The following is a 23,173-nucleotide window of genomic DNA, read 5'->3' on the forward strand; positions in this document are numbered from 1 at the left end:
GTAACACTGAGCGTCATAGGAAGTCATTCCTACCTGTGGCCATCAAACTTTACAACACCTCCCTCGGAGTGTCAGACACCCTGAGCCAAGAGGCTGGTCCTGGACTTATTTCCACTTGTCATAATTAACTTATTATTATTATTTAATTATTTATGGTTTTATATTGCTATATTTCTTCACTATTCTTGGTTGGTGACACTAACGAAACCCAATTTCCCTCGGGATCAATAAAGTATGTCTGTCTGTCTGTCTGCCTGTTTTTGACTATTATTAATAAATCCTTTTCTGTACCCTCCTCCACATCACATACAGTGAAATATTCAAATTAATGTTTTAATTTATATTAATGAGATCTTAAAAGCATTTTTATCTGACTTACTGTGAAATGTTATGTAATAAAGCTTATGTGACACGGTTTAGAATATTTGTTAAGATAATAAAATACAGAAGAACATGCTTCTGAATTGTTTTTTTTCCACATTTCAAATATCTTTCACTTTTTCTAAGTGACTTCTTTAGAAAGCTTTGTTTGTTGGTGTTCACTGACAACACAAACAGCCGTTTGTAGATAACATCAGAACTGCTAAAACATTTCCATTAACTTGTATTTGTGCACATTGTTGGTCCAGAAAACAAAGCCAAAGAAGTAATTCATGCTGAAAGCTGAATAGTGTACAATATTTAATTTATTCAGCTGAATTGGAAAATTCTCCTAACTCTCATACCGTTCAAGATACAGGCAATATGGAGAGCAGAAGACATGGATAGAAATTATTGATGATATTTTATATATAGACATCTATCTGCATTGCACAGATATTTAAAAATTTTGTTCTAATATTGATGAGGGCTAAATTGCATTATGACCTTTCATATAGCTACTCTGTCCCCAACTAAGACTTTCAAATGAAAGTGTTCATGCTAAAAATGCCAGGGAAAATGTGCACATTGCTTTCTTGGTTAAGGTCTTGAACTTGCATGTTGCCTTTTTTAATGACTGTTAACAATATAAAGTTCAAAATAAATCTATCATCAAGGTACATATATATTACCATATACAACCCTGAGATTCATTTTCTTGCGGGCATACTCAATAAGTCCAATAACCACAATGGATTCAATGAAAGACTGTACCAACTGGGTGTTCAACCTGTGTGCAGAAGACAATAAACTGAGCAAATACAAAAAAAAGAGAAGGAAGGAAGGTAAAATAGAGCTAGAAGAATATAAAACAGAGCAGCAAGATACAATACAACCAATTAATGAATATGGAACATATATGCATCTAGGATATCAACAAGCAAAGAAAATAGATCAAACTGAGATAAATGGAAAACTTTCAACAGAATTTACTTCAAGGCTTAAGAAACTCTGCCATACAGAACTCAATAATTAAAATATACTAAACGCAATGAACACTTTTGCTCTACCCATATTAGCATATTCTTTTGGCATAATATCTTGGCCCGAAACAGATCTGGAAAATTTACAAAGATAAATAAGAACTGAAAATGACAAATTTTAGAAAACACGATGTACACTCCAATGAACTTAGATTAACACTACCTAGGACAGAAGGAGGAAAAGGAGTAACAGACAAAAAACTTACACAACAGTCAGATAAAATTTCTAAGGATATGCTTTCAACAACAAAGCAAGATTCAGCACTCCGTGTGAGCATATGCCATTCTAATAAGAAGTACACACCACTAAACTTAAGTGAAAGCACATTCAGAAAAATGAAGAAATTATCAGAGAAAGTTAACCATTGAAAGAGCAGACAAGCCACAATCCGAGCAGACTAGATGTCAAAAAGGAAGTGTTGAATGCCTGGCTCAGAGTCGGAGGCCTCTTCCCAGAAACTGAGGGGTTCCTTGTGGCAATATGGGACTGGCTGGTTAATACAAAAAAAAAATCAAAAATACATAATAAAAGATCAATAAATTAAAAGATCCTGCAGCAGTTTAACCCAATCTAATAACTTAAACAAGCACAATCAAGTGGCAAGCATCATACACCAAAGTCTTGTTTTAAAATACAGACTCATAAAAGATACCACATCTTACTTTAAATGGAAGCCTGATCCAGTTTTAGAGTCAGAGTCCAAATGCAATAAGGCCAAAATCTTGAAGCTTATTGATTAGTTTGAGGATTGATAGTATTGAATGCTAAGCTGTAGTCAATAAAGAGCATCCTAATGTTTTCTGTCCAGATATTCCAGGGTCGAATGAAGAGCCAATGAGATGGCATCTATTGTGGACCTGTTGTGCCAGCAGACAAATTGAAGCAGATTGAAGTCGCTTCTCAGGTAGGAGTTAATATGTTTCACCACCAACCTCTCACAACATTTCATCACTGTGGGTGTACTGGAAGTGTTACTGGATGATAGTCATTGGGGCAGGTTACCATGTCTTTCTTAGGCACTGGTATAATTGAAACCTGCTTGAAGCGGGTGAGTACCTCAGACTGCTGAAGTATAGAATGGGAAAGCATGATGAAAAATACTGTAGTACACAATGGTTACAAAGTGACATTAGAATTCTGAATATCTAAAGGAGCTGAATATGATAAACCACACAAAAGCAGCCCCCCCTACCCCAAACCCCTCATTATCACCATCTTGCTCTCACCTCCCCACACTTCTCTGCAACTTGAGGCTAGCTTGTTTTCTCACCAATTCGGTTCTTATGAAGAATCTTTGACTTGAAGTTGAGATGCTGATGCTAAGTTTCTCCTCTATTCTTATATTTAAATTTCAGTATTTCAACATCAGCAGTGTTTTGATATTCAGAACTGCTTCCAAAGAACAAATGATAAAGGCCCAAATTTTGGAATCAATGGCAAGTGATCAGACTAGCTTTCTTTTTATGGAATTCTCTGCCTGGTCTCTTAGTTATTTATTTGGTGGAATTACGGTTTGCCAATCCACCTTTGTAATTGGAGTAGGCAGCTAACACAGGTAAATAGAGCTGAAATGGGCCACCAAGCCTCTCAAGCCTGTCCTGCCGTTCATTAAGATCATTATTAAATTATGCTAAATTATCCTCTTTTCATAATCCTCAGTTCTTTGATCTTTCAATTTTTGTTTCTATTTCCACTTTAACTATACCTAATGCTTTGGTTCCACCACCCCTAGGAATAGAGATTCACTACCCTTTAAGAGAAATATCTTTGCATGTCATTTTAAATGTCCAACCCTGTATCTTGATGCTGAATTCTTTTGTTTGCAGCTGCCCACTAGTGAGAGCATTTCAACGTCGACTCCATCACGGCTCCTTACAATTTTATATGCTTGAATAAGGTCATTCCTTATTTTCCTAAGAGCCAAAAAATGTGGACACTAACTTTTTAGCTTCTCTTGATAGACTAACACTCTCATACCAGGAACTAGACCGGTAATTCAGTGATGCAAGGCATTGTTTGAGCCAGACCATATCTGCCCTGGTGATTGTATTAATAATCCCATCAAAACTGATATGGCTGCACATTTGCCAACACCTAAATGAAAAGTGATTAGAAAAACTCTACTAAGGCAGATCAAGAGTGGGTAGGCTCTTTTCCATGCCAATGATGAAGCAAACGCTCCTGCATTTCAGTGCTGGTTGTCATAATGTGCATTGTCAATGTCAGAACCCAGGTCTGGAGGAGAGACAGAGTCCATTGTAGAGATGTGACCAGAGTTTATATTCATAAGAATTCCAACAGAATATTGATGACTCAGCCGAGTGACACTGCGAGATGTAACATCCTCAAAAGTAGGACCCTGCGATTAGAGCTAACCAGACATCCACTTAAATAATACAATTAACGCAGAATCCACAAATCTATCAAAGTGAACTTAACAAATTTATACAGAAAGCACAAGGAGACTGCATTACAAAGAGCGAGTCACCTTCTGAAAAACACAAGGAACTCTAAGCAATTAATGACTCTAGAAAAACAACAATTAACCAGTTTGGGTGCTCTAGAAATCATGGAGCCCAAACCTCGCCAGCTCCTCGCACTGTCCTGAAGAGCTTGTTACAGCTGGTGTCACACTCCCCATCTTGCTTCAATGGCAATGTCAGGAGAAGCAGCCAAATGTTGTGGCAGGAAGCTGAGCATTTTTGAGGTAGATTAACAGGTCTTGCTTAGAAACACTCAAACAAAGTAAAGACTTCACAAAGCCCCAGCATAATGCCAAACATCATCTGGGGTGACAATGGACAACAATGTTTATTTTTGTAGCTTATAGTAATTTATATCTTACATTGGACTGTACCACGTAACATCAAATTTCACGGCCTATAGCAGTGATAACAAACCTGATTCTGATTAGTGTAAACCACATGCATGCTGTACTTCAGCTTGCAATGGGAAATGTTTACTTGAAAATGGAAAATTAAACAGTGCTTTGGTAACCCTTAGAATAGGACAGCAACAGCAACGGTGACCTGCAACCTTTCCCATTCTTAATTAGCACATCCTTAAAGAATCATACCTGAACATCAAACATCCATTATTAAACTAGTTTTCAAGATGTAGTTTTGGTTAAGAGGTAGAATATGGCCTTTTGATTTTTATAGCATACGACTTATGTTTATGACAACAGGGGGACTGATGGAGTGAGCTTTCGTAACCAGTCAGAATAGAGAATGCATTCTGACATGCAGTATAAAGAATGTAGTCTCAGTTGGGATTACTATGTTAAAGTTGACAGAAAACACAATAGAGAGAAAGAAAATGATTAAGATATTGAAAACAGAAAACAAAATAAAGCAAATTAAAATGCTTATAAAATATTACAGTACACACCTCTGCAATATTAAGATTCAGTGCCAACAATGTAACTTGGATGCAATTAAAGTGCAGAAAACTACACCCAATCTTCTCTAGTCATACCTTGTAGGATTCTTTAATGTATGTTCTAGTGCAGTGTCATTTCTAGAAGAACACTTCACAGACCAGTTTCCCAATTTCCATCAGTAATAGTGCAGGCTTAGATGAAGCAGTCCTATTTACTTCATATTTATAGTGATGCCAATAAACACAATAATAATTAGGCCATTGCTTGATTATAAAGGGAAATTCTGAATTTAATGATGTTTGCTGTAAAGAAAACATTTTAGCAACAATGTGGTGGTGTTGGTGGGGGTGGGGAGGGTCAGTAACACTGCCTGGAGACTGTGTAGCAGCGTTTCAGCAATAAGCAATGGTTACTAGAGTAACACACAAAATGCTGGAGGAATTCAGCAGGCCAGGAAGCATCTATGGAAAAAAGTACCGTTGACGTTTCAGGCCAAGACCCTTCAGCAGGACTGGGTGAAAAAAGATGAGGAGTAGATTTAAAAGGTGGAGGAGGGGAGAGAGAAACACAAAGTGATAGGTGAAATTGGGAGGGGGAGGGATAAAGTAAAGAGCTGGGAAGTTGATTGGTGAAAGAGATACAGGGCTGGAGAAGAGGGAGTCTGATAGGAGAGAACAGAAGGCCATGGAAGAAAGAAAAAAGGTGGGGGGAGGAGCACCAGAGGGAGGCTATAGACAGGCAAGGAGATAAGGTGAGAGAGGGAAAAGGAGATGGGGAATGAAGTGGTGGGGGACATTACCAGAAGTTCGAGAAGTCAATGTTCATGCCATCAGGTTGGAGGCTACCCAGATAGAATATAAGGTGTTCCTCCAACCTGAGTGTGGCCTCTTCGCAACAGTGGAGGAGGCCATGGATTGACACATCGGAATGGGAAGTGGGATAAAAATGGGTGGCCACTGGGAGATCTCGCTTCTCCTGGCCCGAAATATCGACTGTACTTTTTCCCTCATAGATGCTGCCTGGCCTGCTGAATTCCTCCAGCATTTTGTGCATGTTGCATGGATTTCCAACATCTGTAGATTTTCTCTTGTTTGTGATGGTTCCTATGTGGCATGGCTTTCTTCTGAGAATCTGTGGCATGTCAGAGCAGGTCAATCAATAGCATCCCTGAAGATTTTAACAAGATTGAAGAACCCTTATAGGGCTGTCACAGTTTAACTTATACATTTTAGCTTAGAAAATTTATTTAAAGTTCAGTTCTATTCCATGAAGCATTACAGTAGGACTTTTAAGGTATACCATAGAAATGATACTGCTCTCAACTTTATGCATGGGTTACCAGATTGACCTCTCTATTGAGTGGTAAATTTTTCTGGTAGCTATGAAGTATGATTTGAGATTGCACATCAAAGAAAACTGTAAAGGGTTTGACTCATCACAAGGCCCAGGCACTCTTGCAAAGAACACAACACAGGGGATTGCGGAGGACAAGGGAAAAAGTATCAGTTGTAAAAAAAAAGATCTGGCAAGCCAGTATTAATGTCTGAGCTGAGTTTCAACTGACATAATGAACAAAGTTATCCAAGCACAAGGGAATGAGGTGCCTTAACTGTCACAACAGCCTCAGAACTGATCTAACTTCATGATCATGGAGAGAAAAAAAAAGATTGGAAAAGAATAATTCCTTCTAACCATAGATAGTTTAACATAAAACTAATTGCATTTATCATGCAATTCAAAGTTTACTTGCACAAGAATCACCAATGTTGTGGGGATACAAGACATCAGATACTGGGACATGGAGCAAAAAAAGAGAGTTGCTGTTGGACTTCAGGTCAGCTAACATCTGTAAATAGTTAGCATAGCCAATGTTATCTTTATTTAGTATGATCTGTGGACAATTAATTTACAAGCATCACAAACTTCAGTCAAATGCTTTAAAGTAGTTCTGTTATGTCGAAGATCTATCCAGGGCACAACATATTGATGCAATTACAAAGAAGGCACAGCGGCAGCTATATTTCATTAAGTGTTTGAATAGTTTGCTATGTCACCAAAGACTCTCCCAAATTTCTACAGATATATTGTGGAGAGCATACAAAGTGGTTGCTTCATCATCTGGCATGGAGGGGCCATTGCACAGGATCAGAAGAAGCTGCAGAAGGGTGCAAATTCAGTCAACTCCATTGTGGGCATTAGCATCCCCAGCATCAAGGACATCTTCAACACACAAATAATTGTATTTTTCATATCTTTATTGAACAATTTGTTTAATCATTCACAGTCCAGGCTGGAAGAAGTATGCAAACCCTTGCATTTATTAACTGGTAGAATCTCCTTTAGCAGCAATAACCTCCACCAAATGTTTCCTGTAGCTGCTGGTCACAACAGTGAGGAGGCCTTTTAGACCATTCCTCCATACAATACCGTTTCAGTTCATCAACAGTTTTGGGATACCCTTGCATGAACTGCCCTCTTCAGGTCATGCTGCAATATCTCAATTGGGCTAAGGTCTGGACTCCGACTTGGTCATGCCAAAACACACATTTTCTTCTTTTTAAACCATTCTGTTGCTAATTTGTTCTTGTGTTTGGGATCATTGTCTTGTTGAATCATCCAACTTCTATTAAGCTTCAGGTGACGGAATGCTACCCTGACATTCTCCTGTAAAATGTCTAGATACAATTTTGAATTCATGGTTCCAAAAGCATTTTGGAACATCCAGGCAGTCTTTCACTAAGTTGAGACATGCAGCAATTTTTGTTTGGAGAGCAGTGGTTTCCTGCATGGTGTCCTTCCATGAACTTCATTCTTGTACAGTGTTTTTCTTATAGTGGACACATGAACAGAGACTTTAGCAAGTTCTAGCAATGTCTGCAGGCTTTTGTTGTTACCTTGGGATTCTTTCTTGCCTCCGGCAGCATTGCGCATTGTGTTCTTGTGTGACCTTTGCAGGACAGCCAGTCCTAGGGAGAAGAGCAGCAGTACAGAATTAACTCTGATTGTAGATAATTTCTCTTACTGTGGGCTGATAAACAGTCAGGTGTTTAGAAATGCACTTATAGTCTTTTCCAGCTTCATACATCTCTACAATTCTTCTTCTAAGATCCACTGAAAGTTGTTTTGATCAAGGCATGGTGCACATAAGCAGATCTTTCTTGAGAAGAACAGGCTCTGTCAGTAACCTGATATTGTGCGTCTAATTTTTTTTTACAGGGCAGGGCACCTCTACAGCCCATACCTCCAATCTCATCTCAACGGTTGGAACACCTGACTCCAAATGACTTTTGTAGAACGCATTACCTCAGAGGTTCACATACTTCTTTGAACCTGTGATTGTTTAAATGGGGTACTCAGTATTGACAAGAAGTACAATTGCTTGGGTGTTATTAGCTTAGGCAGAATGCATTTGTCTATTATTGTGACTTAAATGAAGATCAGACCACATTTTAAGAGTAATTGATGCAGAAAACCAGGTAATTGCAAAGGGTTCACAAACATTTTCTTGCAACTATATATTGTTACGCTCTGTGGGCTTTGACTTAAGAAAAGTTGGCTGGAGCTGCTTAGCACTGTCATGCAAGGGTGTTTATTCAGTGCATCAAAAAATCTAACTTACAGAAATTAGCAAAAATAGCAAAAAGAAAACTGCCAATATTTACAAAAAGATAGTGACCACAAAACTGAACAAATAGCTCCATCTTTTGTGTGTTTTCTCTCTCTCCCCCACCCCCCCCCCCGCCTCTGCTACTGACAGCAAACTGCCCTGTTCTTTTATGCACCATGACATACCATCTTTAATTACCAATAGGGTTACCTTAAGCTCCACATGAATCAGAATATGATGCACCCCACATTGTAGTTAAAAATCATATTATAAGATAAACAGATATTACAAGATATTTCCATTGAATACAGTATATAAACAATTTATACACATTTACACATCCCTATTACGAAAGAAATGGAATGCTCCAATCATGTATGGTGGGAAAGGCACAATAAAGCCAACCCATCATAAGAAAATACAAGAGAAGACACTGAAGTGCCTACACTTAGCATATCGACAGCAGAATGACGTGTGTGTGTGTGTGTGTGTGTGTGTGTGTGTGTGTGTGTGTGTGTGTGTGTGTGTGTGTGTGTGTGTGAAGTGTCTAGTGCAGTAGTGTAGTGGTGCTTGTAGTTAGTGCATGTTGCACGTGGCATGCTGTATGCCGCATAGTGCTCTCTGCTTACAGCTATTGCCGCTGGCTAGCCTTCTCAACAGAGGGTGAAAAGAGGAGCCAAGTGTGTAAGCCTCCTCCTGCCAGTACAGAGCCTCTCCACCACCAAGACTCCTGCAGTTCCTCCTTGGGGCCACACGTAGAACCTGGTTATCTTACGGTCCCAGGCTAAACTACAGGGGATCTCAGAGCAGCAGTGGGCCCCAGAGACGTGGCGTGGCCCTGGCGCACGTCAACCACTGTCCCAGCTGTGGGTAAATAGCCCCACTGCCTTATGGCAAGTCTGTTGAGATAAGGCTAAGGGAGCACATCCTGACAGAAATGCAATGTGCTGGCGGCGCGCAATAGGCGGGCCTTTACAGACCAAGGACCCAGCAGCCTCCTGCAGCCAAGATGTGGGACCGGTTGTCCTGGGTTCACCCTTGCCACCGGGATTTACCTCATCTTGGAGAAGATCGTGCTACAGGGGAGGGTGCACCCCCTGTGGCACTTTAATATCTTCCTTGCGCAGGTCTCCACATCTGACCACAGTGAATAATACCTGGACCTTACATATCATTGAAGTCTGAGCAGGTATGAATAGACTGGGAGCTCCTAGTCAGAACCCTGCATGGCAGCAGCACAGGGTATTTGGTAGCTAGCAGCTGGGACTGAGTGGCAGCTGTTTTCGGCAGACCCCTGTGCGACTGAGCAGCCCTATTTAGGGACCTCACTGCTCACCCCAACTGGGGAAAGGCCTAGAAAAGGTGGCCTAAAATTGCCCATTCAATCACTCACCTGGATAGGTTACCATGCCTATCAGGCTATTCCACTACTGCGGTCGAAATAAGAAACAACATGGCAACATGGAATGTAAGGACTCTCCTGGACTCGTATGGCATTTCTGACAGACCTCACTGGAGAACAGCCTCGATCGCTGCTGAGCTGAGGCGCTACAACATTGATATTGCTGCCCTGGGTGAGACCAGGCTCCTGGATGAAGGCTCTTTAACAGAGGAAGGGATGGGTTACACCTTCTTCTGGAAAGGTTTCCCTCCAGGTGGACAACATCTCAATGGAGTAGGATTGGCCATCAAGAACACCTTTCTACCAAGTCTCACAGAAATACCTGCTGGCATTCGTGAAAGACTTATGACCCTCCGTATCCCCCGGCAAAGAAATGTTATGCCACGCTTCTCAGTGACTATGCACCAACTTTGCCATCTGAGAATGAGGCCAAGGAATGCTTTTATCATACATTGGATGAAGCTCTTTGCCGCGTCCCTATGAATGATAAGATCCTTTTGCTTGGGGACTTCAACGCTAGGGCGGGACAGAACAACAGGATATGGAGTGGAGTGCATGGTATTGGCAAGGTCAATGCAAATGGCATGAGGCTATTTACTCTTTGCTCTGAGCATAACCTTACCATAACCAACACCATCTTCCAGCAGAAGGCAAAATATAAGACCATGTGGATGCACCCTCGTTCTAAACATTGGCACATGATCGACTTCATCACTGTGAGACGAAGTGACATCAAGGATGTTCTCATCACCCGTGCCATGAGAGGTGCAGAGTGCTGGACTGACCATCGTATGATTGTAGCCAAGCTCCATATGAAAGTGCGTCCCCCCTTGCGGATGCAAAAACCCAATAAAAAGCGGCTAAATTGCAACTGCCTGAGAAACACAGAAGCAAGAAGTGAGTTTCGACGCATCCTAGTTGAGAAAATAAGGGAGCTGGAACCTTGTCTGAGCTCAGAAAATACCATGGAACAACAGTGGACCAATATCAGCTCTGCGCTCTATGAGGCAGCAGCCCAATCCATCAGCCATAAGAGCAGAAACCACCAAGTCTGGTTTGACGATAACTCAGATACCATCCACAACTTGCTTAAGGCCATGCACAAAGCACACTGGGCAACTTTAGATAACCCATCATCCATCAGCATCAGGCAGCATTGGCAGGCAGCTTGGAGGAAAGTGCAAAAGGCAACACGGGCCATACAAAATGAGTGGTGGACTGAAAAGGCACATGAAATCCAGTTCTTTGCCGATAATAATGACATGCATAATTTTTACAATGCTGTCAAAACCATCTATGGCCCAATAAATCGATGCGTTACTCCCCTGAAAACAGCAGATGGTCAAACACTTCTGAAGAATCAGAATACCATTCTGCTGAGGTGGGCTGAGCATTTTAACACCCTGCTTAATCAGGATTCTGACGCAGACCCATCCTGGTCGAGTTGCCTGAACTTCCTCCTTTCTACGACCTCAGTCTATCACCAACCTTCCAGGAGGTTCTATCAGCTGTCCATTCCCTTAAGAAAAATAAGTCCCCTGGCACTGTCAATATCCCTGCTGAGTTACTGAAGAATGGAGGGTACATGTGTATGTGCACCCTCTACCAGCATATCACCAAGGCCTGGACTGACGAGAACATCCCACAGCAATGGAGAAATGCAAGCATCATTGTAATTTTAACAACAAGGGTGACAAGGCCATCTGCGGCAATAGTAGGGGCATATGACTCCTTTCTGTTGCTGGAAAGGTCCTGGCTAAGGTGATGCTTCAGAGGCTCATCAGCAACATCACCGAGTCAATGCTGCCTGAATCGCAGTGTGGATTTAGGAAGAACAGGAGCATGATTGACATGATCTTCACAGCCCAGCAGCTTCAGGAAAAGTGCCAGGAACAACATCAAGATCTGTTTATGGCCTTTGCCGAACTCTCCAAAGCATTCGACACTATGCAAAGACAGCTCCTATGGGATGTTCTCCTCCGGTTTGGTTGTCTCAATAAACTTGTTAACATCCTCCGCCAGTTCCATGATGGGATGACTGCTCGGGTGACCATAGGAAGACAAGAGCCCGAGCCCTTCCTTGTATGCACAGGGGTGTGGCAGGGGTGTGTGCTAGTGCCAGTGCTCTTTAACATCTTCCTCTTGTGTGTTACCAAGCTTCTCCACGAGATTGAGGATAGCAGCGGTGTGGCAGTGGACATCAGATTAGATGGCAACCTCTTTAACATCAGAAGGCTCCACGCAACCACCAAACTCCATAGAGAACAGGTCCTGGAGCTGCAGTATGCAGATGACTGTGCTCTTGTGGCCCATACTCCGGAGGATCTTCAGACTGTCCTTGCTGTGGCGGTGAGAGCGTACAGTAGGATGGGGCTGACTGTCAATACCACCAAGACAGAAGTGGTTTGCCAGTGGAGTACTAGTGTCCCACCCACCCTACCTGCCTTCACTGTTGGTGATGAAAAGCTGTCAGTAGTGCCATCTTTCAAATATCTGGGGAGCATTCTCTCTGAGGATAGCAGCATTGACAATGACATCCAGAGCCACATTAAACTGGCATCGGCTGCCTTTGGGAGAATTCGGCATAGAGTCTTTCAGAACAGGAGCCTTCGTCCCTCCACAAAGGTCACAGTATACCAAGCGGTCTGTGTCACCACCCTCCTTTATGGCTGTGAAGCTTGGGTAACCTACAGCCATCACATCAAGTCCTTGGAGCACTTCCACATAAGCTGCCTTCAGCGCATCCTGGGAATTACTTGGTGTGAGCGGGTGCCTCACACTGAACTACTAGTAAAGACCAACTGCAGAAGTATGGAGGCCATGATCACCCAGCGTCAGTTGCAGTGGCTGGGGCACGTGATAAGGATGCCCCCATGTCGGCTACCCCGCAGAGTGTTACGTGGCCAGCTACATCATGGTCGACGCTCAGCTGGAGGGCCGAAGAAGCGCTATAAAGATCAGATGAAGAATGCTTTTTAAGGAAGTGCAAGATCAGACCTGAGGACCTGGAGGATGTTGCAGCTGACAGTAAATACTTGGCAACAGTCGTGTAGGGATGGGGGGGGGGGGGGTTGTATTCTGGAGATGGAAAGAACAGAAGAGAGCCAGGAGAAATGCAGCCATAGTTGCCATCACTACCACTTATACATGTCCCACCTGCAATAGAACTTATGGGTCCAGGATAGGACAGTACAGTCATCAAAGATCTCACCGTTAAAGGAGTGGACGTCGTCATTGGATTCCGATGGACAACCGAAGTAGGTATGTATGTTTACCAAGTGCTCTCTGTCACATTACCACCCTTCTCTCCTGCAGTGATGGTGTTCAGCAGCCAAGATAGGTAGTCTTCAGAAACATTTCCTTTCCCTGATTTATGGTGAACACAGAATTCAAAGAGCTGGAGCTCCAGATACCATCATGTTACTCTGCCATTACAGTCTTTCATTGTTTGAATCCATGTCAACACTCTGTGGTCTGTGTAAAGGTCAAACTTACTGCCAAGGAGGTAGTACCAGAGTCTGTCAAGAACAATAGCCAAACACTTCTTTTTATTGGCAGAATACTTGGTTTCACCTGGGAGGAGTTTTCAGCTCAGGTAAAGGACAGGTTGCTCTTCTCCAGGCTCTCCTTGTGCTAGCATTACTCCAATGCCTATTTCTGAGGCATCCACCTAGATAAGGAACCATTTGTTAAAGTCTGGGCTATAAAGAACAGGTGAAGATCACACGTGAGCTTTAATGGCTTAAAAAGCGTTCCCATACTGTTATGTGGTTGGCAACAATGAATGTAGAATGGAGTCAGGTTTTATAAACAAACATAAACATTTATTAAACTCTGCTCAACAAAAGTGAAAAGTAAATAAACAACTAACTTAACCGGAAGTTAACTGCTATACGGCAATTTAACAAACAGCCAAACTCTGGAATAGTTCTTAAAGTGGTAAATTCAAACACAGTCTTAAAGTGGTAAATTTGAAAGTCCAAGTGATTTATACAGTCAGTAAGGCGAGACTTCCCTGACAACTGATTTCTTCAAAGACGAGACGTTACTGCTGATCCCAGCTGAGAGATGCCTTGTCCAAAGGATTCACGAGGAAGAAAATAAAACTTATTAAAGGAACTGACCTTTTTGCTGGAGGGTGAACACTGCACAAACCTTCCTGATCTGGCAGGGGTTAACTCAGATGCAAGCCACGATTCCTGAACAAAGATTCAATAAGATCGATCCTTTACAAAACCGCTGAACGACACCAACTTTACTCAATGCTTTGAGTTCCCGTGCTTTGGTAAAGTCTTCACACACCAATACTAGACTGTAGAGGTAAAACACAGGTGCACCAAACCAGAACTGGCAGCGATTGGCGAAACTGCCGGCACAATGGTTTTGCACCTTACAATAGAAAGTAAAAACTCCACTTTAAAACGAAACTGCGTCATGAGACAAATACGCAGCAAAACTAACTAATGAACTAACCGCGTGACAACAGGAGTTCCCCTTTATATACCCGTTGGAACAGGCCAACATGGGACCTCACACCAGTGGGAAAATTACATCATGTGACCTCACACTGGTGGGAAAATTACATCACCGCACCATCACAAGACAATTACATCTTGCTCACAATATAATCAATTGCATCATGATCATAAGACAGTCACAAGATACCCACGGGTTATGTAACAATACTCACTTGACCACATCACTGGGTTGTTTACAAACTTCCCAATCAGTTTAGTCAGAGGTGTGGCTAGAGTTGCAAATTGGGAAATGAACCTGTGATATCACCCTACCAGACCCAGGAAGGTCTTCACTTCCTGCTTGGTGTGAGAATGAGGATTGTTGCAGATCACTTGCATTTTGTCCACTCGTGCTCGAATCTCCTCATGTCCCAACTGATAACTAAGGTATTTGGTTTCCCTTTTCACACATCTAATTTTTGTTGTTTGAGGGTGAGACCAGCAGCATGAATATTTCCCAGGACCCTGCACAAAGCTCCAGGTGCTCTGATCATAAAGGGCTGTAGACAACCACATCATCTAGATAGGCTGCACTGCAGTCCTCACAGCCTTGTATCACCTGGTCTATCAGCTACTGGAAGGTTACTGGTGCGCCATTACGACCAAAGTGGATCACTGTGAACTGAAGTAGATTCAGGGGTGTGCGAAAGGCAGTGAGGGGTTTTGATTGGTCATCTAAGGGAACCTAACAGTAACCTTTACTAAGGTTCAATAAAATAATGTAATTTGCCCGTCAAATCCTTTCCAGTAGGCAATGGATGAAGTTGCTTCGCACTTTCGTGCAAGGATGTTTATTCAGTACATCAAAAAAAAATCAAACATACAAAATTAACATAAACAGCAAAATGAAAACTGCCAATACAGGTAGTCCCCGAGATACGAACGTCTGACTTACGGACAACTTGTACTTTCGAACCGAGGAAGGAGAATGTCGTCTGCCATTTTAAGTCAGAACGCGACGCCATCCGCCATTTTAAGTCGGATCGCAATGCCGTCCGGCATTCTAAGTCGTTGCTGTTGACACTGTGTTGAGTATTTAACTTTGTATTTGGCTTAAATTTTTCTTAGTAAGATTCACCCTGATCCCCCCCCCCCCCCCCCCCACCCCCGTTCCGGTCAGCTGGTGGCGCAGTGAGATCAGCACTGGGCTCGAGTTTGATCCAGTGACAGACCGCTCCCATGCCGGTTGATGTCAATCCGGTGACTCCTGTACCATCCATGCTGGACTGATGTCGAGTTCGCAACTCAACCTCCTAAAAAAAAAATCACTGCCACCTCCAGTTTAAATTCCCACGCGGAATATTGTGGAAGATCAAATACCCAAACGCAGCACAGCCTCCACTTGTCCCATTTAGCCTTTCACAATGCGGTGGTTCTAAGGACCCAGCGGACCTCGCGAGCCGGCGCAGCATGGGACCCGCCGCCCGCAGTGTTTCTGTTCTATTGACGGGAAGCAATCGCGATTGAAAATAAAGTGGAACTACTAATGCGTTTGGAAAGAGGTGGAACGCTATCGGTCATTGGAAAAGTGTTAGGCTGCAGTCAGTCAACGATCGGAACAATTTTAAAGGATAACGGATAAAGTGAGAATAATGGAGCATGTGAAAGGCCCTGCCCTGATGAAAGCTACAATTATTATTAAGCAACGGAGTGGTTTAATTATTGGAATACATACATTTCTTAAGTGTTTTATACGCATAGAAAGGTAAAATATATACTATATACTAAGACAAACGTTTGACTAACTGATGCTAAATAATACTGGATGTACTTGTTCCGGCTTATGTACAAATCCAACTTAAAGATGGACTCAGGAACGGAACTCGTTTGTAACCTGGGGACTGCCTGTATGATGGGTGTGTGTCCATTAAAAGAATGTATCAAGGAAAGACATTTAAGTATTGTGTGTGTGTGTGTGTGTGTGTGTGTGTGTGTGTGTGTGTGTGTGTGTGTGTGTGTGTGTGTGTGTGTGTGTGTGTGTGTGTGTGTGTGTGTGTGTGTGTGTGTGTGTGTGTGTGTGTGTGTGTGTGTGTGTGTGTGTGTGTGTGTGTGTACCGAGCACTCTGTCATATATATACACATATACATCAAAAGAAAAAAATTATTTACATATGGTACCATTTGTGAAACCATGATTCCTCAAAACGTTTCCTAGTAGTTGACTTATTTTTTTTACATGAAAGTTCAAAGTTCAAAATAAATTTATTATCAAAGTACATATATGTCATCATATACAACCCCAAGAATTATTTTCTTGTGGGCATATTCAATAAATTCATAATAGAATAACCATAATAGGATCAATGAAAGACCGCATCAAATTGGGCATTCAACCAGTGTGCAAAAGTCAACAAACTGAGTAAATACAAAAAGGTGGAAATAATAATAAATAAACAAGCAATAAATATTGAGACCATGAGATGAAGAGTCCTTGAAAGTGAGTTGATAAGTTGTGGGAACATTTTATTGACGGTGCAAGTGAAATTGAATGAAGTTATTTCCTTTGGTTAAAGAGCCATAATGGCTATGAGGTAATAATTGTTCCTGAACTTTGTAATTATAACATTATAATGTAATATTTGCAGCCTCTAATCTTTTGATGCAAGTTTTACAGACAGTGATGTTATAATAAACAGCTGTGATTTAACAATGGTGTTTCAGGTATAGATGTTTGTTAAGACACTAGGGAGTAAGGTCCCATTTTTTAAAACAGTGGGACAGAATATCTTTCATCCAGTGATGTCTAAGGAGTCATATAATCAACAGCAAGATGTCAACATTAATGTGGTATGTAAATCTGAATGGGCTGGGTTGCATTTTCAAAGTTCCCTCAACTTTTTGAATGTACTACATACAGGAGCAGTGCTGTGACACAACTATCCAGTAGTTATATGCACCTATATTAAACACCCAGCATTTTGTATCTGATGTTTCACCAAGCTACTACTGAACACCACGTTTGGCTCTTTGAGCTGATCAGGAATATTCTGCTCCAATAATTCTCTGGATGGATTTATTCCTTTCTGTTTTCAAGCCATTTGTTAGCAAGTTCAAGTTCAGTTTATTGCTATTCAACGGTATACATGTATAGTGGCAAATGAAACAATGTTCCTCCGGACTAAAGTACACAACACAGTACACATGACTCATACACACAACATACAAAGTAATATAATCACAAATAAATTGATAAATAGTAAACTGAATTTATGATACAAGTTAAAAAGTAAACAGTATAACGCTACTCGCGCTTCATATGTGATGAGACCTGCGTGATAGCAGTGAGTTCAGTAGCCTGGGGGAATTCCCATCCTGACAGTTCTTCTCTTAATGCTATGGTACCTCCTGTCCTGATCTTCGCCTCTCCCAGCCTCCACCTTCCACCAACTCCCCAGTCATCATGGACTCACCTTCACTACTGAGCAGGTGAAAAGGGCTCTGGGGAAACTCAGACTGGATGATGTGGACTCTAAGGTCCTGAAGCAGTGTGCAGCTATGTGGAAAGCAACATGTGGGTCCCAGTACCCAAAAAAGGGCCAACTGAAAGTCTTGAATAACTACCACCTAGTGACCCTGACACACATCATGAATTCCCTCGAGAGGCTAGTCCTGGATCACCTGTGTTCCCTGGTCAGGTCAGCCCTCAATCCCCTGCAGTTTGCTTACCAGGAGCACTTTGGAATCGATGATACTGTCGTCTGCCTGATGAACAGAACCTACTCCCATTTGGATAAGCAGGGCAGCACTGTGAGGATCATGTTTTTTGATTCTTCAAGTGCCTTCAATACCATACAGCCTTCATTGCTGGGTGGGGGAGAGAAGCTCCATTCAATATAGGTTGATACTTCCATTGAATCCTGGATAATGGACTACCTGACTGGCAGACCATATTTTGTGTGGCTTCAGAGCTGTGTGTCAGATATGGCTATAAGCACCACTGGGGGCCTACAGGGGACTGTATTGGCTCCCTTTCTGTTTACCCTGTATACCTCAGACTTTAGATACAACACTGAGTCATGTCATCTGCAGAAATTCTCAGATGACTCAGCAATAGTTGGGTGTATAAACGGAGGACAGGAGGATGAATACAGGGCCCTGGTGGTGGACTTGTCAAATTGCGCAAGCTGAATCATCTGCAGTGCAATGTCAGTTAGACAAAGGAGATGGTAATGGACATTAAGAAGCCTAAGCCTGCACTGTTCCCTATTACTATTGATGGTGAAGGTGTAGATGTGGAGAGGACCTATAAGTACCTGGGGGTGCTCCTGGATGACAGACTTGAGTGGAGCACCAACAGAGAGACTGTACAAGAAGGGCCAGAGTTGTCTCTACTTCCTGAAGAAACTGAGGTCCTTTGGAGTATACAGGCCTCTCCTTCACATGTTCTACCAGTCTGTTGTCACCAGTGCAATCTTCTATGCGGTGGTGTGCTGGGGCAAAGGCATCAACATGGGTGATGCCAACCGGCTCAATAAACTGATTAGAAAGGCTGGCTCTGTTATAGGAGTCTAACTGGACCCACTGGCTGTGGTAGAACAAATGACTCTATGGAAAATCCTGGCAATTCTGGACAATGTTTGTATGCCACCTTGGCTGATCAGAGGAGTAATAGACTAAGACAACCGCACTGCTCTAAAGATCACTATATGAGATCATTCTTACCCTCAGCCATTAGGCTCTATAATGAGCCAACCTATCACCTGGAAAATGATGACCCCCTCTGTTAAGACTGTTTGAGGTAAATCATTTCTTATTCTTTCTTACTTATCTTCTAATATTTATGTAGTTGTATATCTGTGCACTTGTAATGCTACTGTGACACTGTAATTTCCTTTCGGATCAATAAAGTATCTACCTATCTGTCTACAACGTGCTCCCAAAGGTGTGCTGCTCAAATAGCTTCCGTCAACCAAGTCCAGCTCCTGGCCATCACATGTGGCTTAGCTACTAAGACCGGTGGAACTGTTCCTATTGACAGGAGAAGGGAAAAAGGTGGGTTACTTGTCTCCTAAAACCAGACGCTTTGGGAAGATGGGGTTTGTTAGCCATGGTTGGCTCATCTAGGAGAAGCAAAACTCTAATCTCAAATCTCCACTGCATTGCAGCTATACTCACTCATGAGGAAGGCTTCTGAAGTAAACCCTGAGGGAAAAATCTGGAGCTGGATTCCCTAAGGCAGTCCTACATTGAGTTAAATGTTGACTGGCAACTCCTGCGACACTCCTGGTACCAAACTGTATTGACCTATGCTGTTCCTTTGGGTTCATCAGATGTGTGGAGAGGGGGAGCTTGCTACCTGGGCAACAGCTTGCTCTCCATATCGTACTGCCCGGGGTTGCTTATCTAGACAGCTAGGACACAATATCCATGGCCATTTCTGACTGACATAGGCCTGCACCTCACCTCACAATGTGTCACAAAAGTGCAAGCACAGTGCTGCTTCATGTACAGTTCTTCACTGCTCTTTAAGCTTTGGCAGTGGCTAACATTGACAGTTGAAACTCTATGCAGAGCAGAAATAATTATAAAGATTAATTGGTCAATAAAATTTAAAATACTGGAGCCAATGACAAATTATAGAACACACTAGATTAATTTAGGCAACAAGATTAAAAAGGATCAGATGGACACACACTGTATGTCTTAATGCAGTCTGTCGAAGTTGCAGGTAACCAGTGACGTAGAACACAAAATACTATAGCAACAGGAACTCTTCAAACCCCATGCCTAAACAAATTATGGCTCAAACTAATCCCATTTTACTGTACATGGTTTATATCTCTGTATTCCCTGTCTGTTCATGTCCCTAAATGCTTCTTGAACGTTGTTGTCCTATCTGCCTCCACCACTTCCTATGGCAACGCATTCCAGGCACCTACTAGTCTGTGTAAACAAAAAACATCTTGCCTCACGAATGTCCTTTAAACATTCCCTCTCATTTTAAGGTTTGAACTTAAGCCTTCTAGTATATGACATTTCCACCCTATGAGGAAAAGCTCTTGACTATATACCTCATCTAAGCCTCTCATAATTTTATATACTTTAATTAGGTCACTGTTCAGTCTCCTGTGTTTCAGAGAAAACAATCTAAGTTTACATAGAACAGTACTGCACAGACAGGCCCTTCGGCCCTCAATGTTGTGCTGACCCTTAAACCCTGCCTCCCATATAACCCACCACCTTAAATTCCTCCATACACCTATCTAGTAGTCTCTTAAATTCCACTAGTGTATCTGCCTCCACCACTGACTCAGGCAGTGCATTCCAGGCACCAACCACTCTCTGAGTAAAAAACCTTCCTCTAATATCCCCCTTGAACTTCCCACCCCTTACCTTAAAACCATGTCCTCTTGAATTGAGCAGTGGTGTCCTGGGGAAGAGACGCTGGCTGTCCACTCTATCTATTCCTCTTAATATCTTGTATACCTCTATCATGTCTCCTCTCATCCTCCTTCTCTCAAAGAGTAAAGCCCTAGCTCCTTTAATCTCTGATCATAATGCATACTCTCTAAACCAGGCAGCATCCTGGTAAATCTCCTCTGTACCCTTTCCAATGCTTCCACATCCTTCCTATAGTGAGGCGACCAGAACTGGACACAGTACTCCAAGTGTAGCCTAACCAGAGCTTTATAGAGCGCATCATTACCTCGCGACTCTTAGACTCTATCCCTCAACATTTGACAGTTAACACCCCATAGGCTTTCTTAACTACCTTTTCTACCTGTGAGGCAAGTTTCAGGGATCTGTGGACATATACCCCCAGATCCCTCTGCTCCTCCAAACTACCAAGTATCCTCTCCTCTCCTTATAGCCAATACTTTCCAAATCAGGCAACATCACAGTGGAACATGTTCTTCATCTCTCCAAAGCCTCTACGTTTCCTGTAATACGGTCACCAGAACTGTAGTGCATTTAATATTTCAGTAATATTGTAAAAATATTGCTTGATTATGTATTCTTTGTTTAAATAATTTATTATGGGTTATATGCAAGAAGTACATAAATGGCATATGCCTCACTAAAAACAAAAAGAGAGAAAAAAAACTTAAGTAGACTTGCATCCTGGCTCCTGTGTTTTTCTTTTGATTAGTTTCTGGCATTACAAAGCATAACAACAGTGATGAGGAAACTTTAAAATGAACCCAACCTGCCTGTTGAAATACTACATATTTTACTTCAGAAGGGGAGAGAGATGTTTGAGTTAAAAAAAAGCAGAAAACAGATTAAATTAACAAGAAATGAGCATGGCCACAGGTTCATAAACAGTGAGTACCAAGTGGTGATAATAATAATAATAATAAATAAAGCCAGAAAAGGCTGGCTACATCAGAAAGATAGATGTATTTGATTGCACAACAGATAACCAGATGATGTATACTGAATGAATTGAACAGTATTTTGAAGCACATGAAATAGCCTTTGAAAAATGAGTGTCAGTGTTGCTGAGTGCAATAGATGGAAGAGCATACAGTTTGCTCGGAAGTTTAAATGCATCAACCAAACAAGATGAAATGAGCTTTGCTGTTACTGTGAATTTAATGCAGGAACATTTAGAACTGAAACCACTGTCGATTGCAGAATGCTTTCTGTTTCATAAGTGGAATTAAAAGGAAGGTGAGTCCATCTCAGCTTACATGGCTGAATTGAAGAAATTGTCCGAGCATTGTCAGTTCAATGATGGGTTTAATGATACACTGAGCGATTGCTTAGTTCATGGAATCTTACAAGAAAACATTCAAAAACATCTCCTAACTGAAGCACAACTCACATTAAAAGAGCAGTTGAAATTGCTGTATCAATGGAACAGCATCCAGAGTTGCAATCAGGAATGAGAGTAAGTGTGAACAAAATTGTAACATCAAATCAGAAAACTGCTGGCCGAACAAACTGCGTTACCATTGTGGCAAGAACTCACATACACCAGGACAATGCAGGTTTAAAGGTGAAACTTGCATAAAATGCAACAAAGTAGGACATATGTAAAGAGCATGTCAGGCAGACAAAAGTAAATGGATGGCACAGGGAAGAGAAAAAGCTAAAAAGACAATTTGCAATTTCAAAAAGAGCAGTAATCACCATGTTGTTGGGGAAAAAAATCTAATAATAAGTGTGATAAAGGAATAGGTAGCATTGAGATTTATAATGTGAAAACTAACAAGAGACAAGCAATATGGCTTACAATAGAAATGAATGGAAAATTATTGAAAATGGAATTGGACATGGTTCAGCTGTTTCAGTCATCACACAAAATAAGCTTGAGTGGCATTTCAAAGATATTGAACTTGAGCCACCAGATATCCAACTGAGAACTTAAAACAGGAGAAAAGATAACTCCTGTGAGGTTGACATTTGTAATAGTAAAATACAATAATCAACAAGCCACATTGGGTTTGTATATGGTAAAAAATAGGAGGGCTAGCATTGCGGGGTCATGATTAGCTGAGACAACTACAACATGATTGGAGATCCATCCAGCATTTGCATGCCACATCCCCTGCAACAGAGTCAACTGAAAGCAAGTTAAGAAAGGTACTGAATGAGGCCACAGCAGTTTTCAAGGATGGCAGTGGAAGACTCAAACATATCAAGGATAAAATAGTATTAAATGAAAATGCCACACCCAAGTTTTAAAAAGCCCATCTGGTTCCTTATGCTGTACACGATAAAGTAGTCAGTGAGCTAGATCACATGGAGGTTGACAGAATTCTTTCCAAGATTGAGTGGAGCCTATAAGCAAAACCAATGGTCCCAGGAGCCAAGAAGAATGGGTCTGTCAGGATCTATGGTGAATTTAAGATCACCACCAACTCAGGACTGAAAATAGATCAATACCCTCCGCCCAGGATAGACAATACCTTCTG

At 41.8% G+C, this 23,173-nt stretch overlaps 1 protein-coding gene across 2 annotated transcripts in view; it reads right to left on the reverse strand.

Moving 5' to 3' along the window:
- The window catches only part of LOC140725677 (F-box only protein 36-like), a 66,070-nt gene that overhangs the window by 36,186 nt on the left and 6,711 nt on the right, over nucleotides 1–23,173 (reverse strand). The window contains exon 2 of one of the 2 annotated variants that reach the window (XM_073041481.1): nucleotides 7,681–7,752. The exons of the other annotated variant lie outside the window; for it this stretch is intronic. Coding sequence (XP_072897582.1) covers nucleotides 7,681–7,752 — 72 coding nt within the window. The remainder of the gene's footprint in view (nucleotides 1–7,680; nucleotides 7,753–23,173) is intronic. 2 annotated transcript variants of the gene reach the window in all.

This window comes from Hemitrygon akajei, chromosome 3 (assembly GCF_048418815.1).
Source record: "Hemitrygon akajei chromosome 3, sHemAka1.3, whole genome shotgun sequence".
NCBI lineage: Eukaryota > Metazoa > Chordata > Chondrichthyes > Myliobatiformes > Dasyatidae > Hemitrygon > Hemitrygon akajei.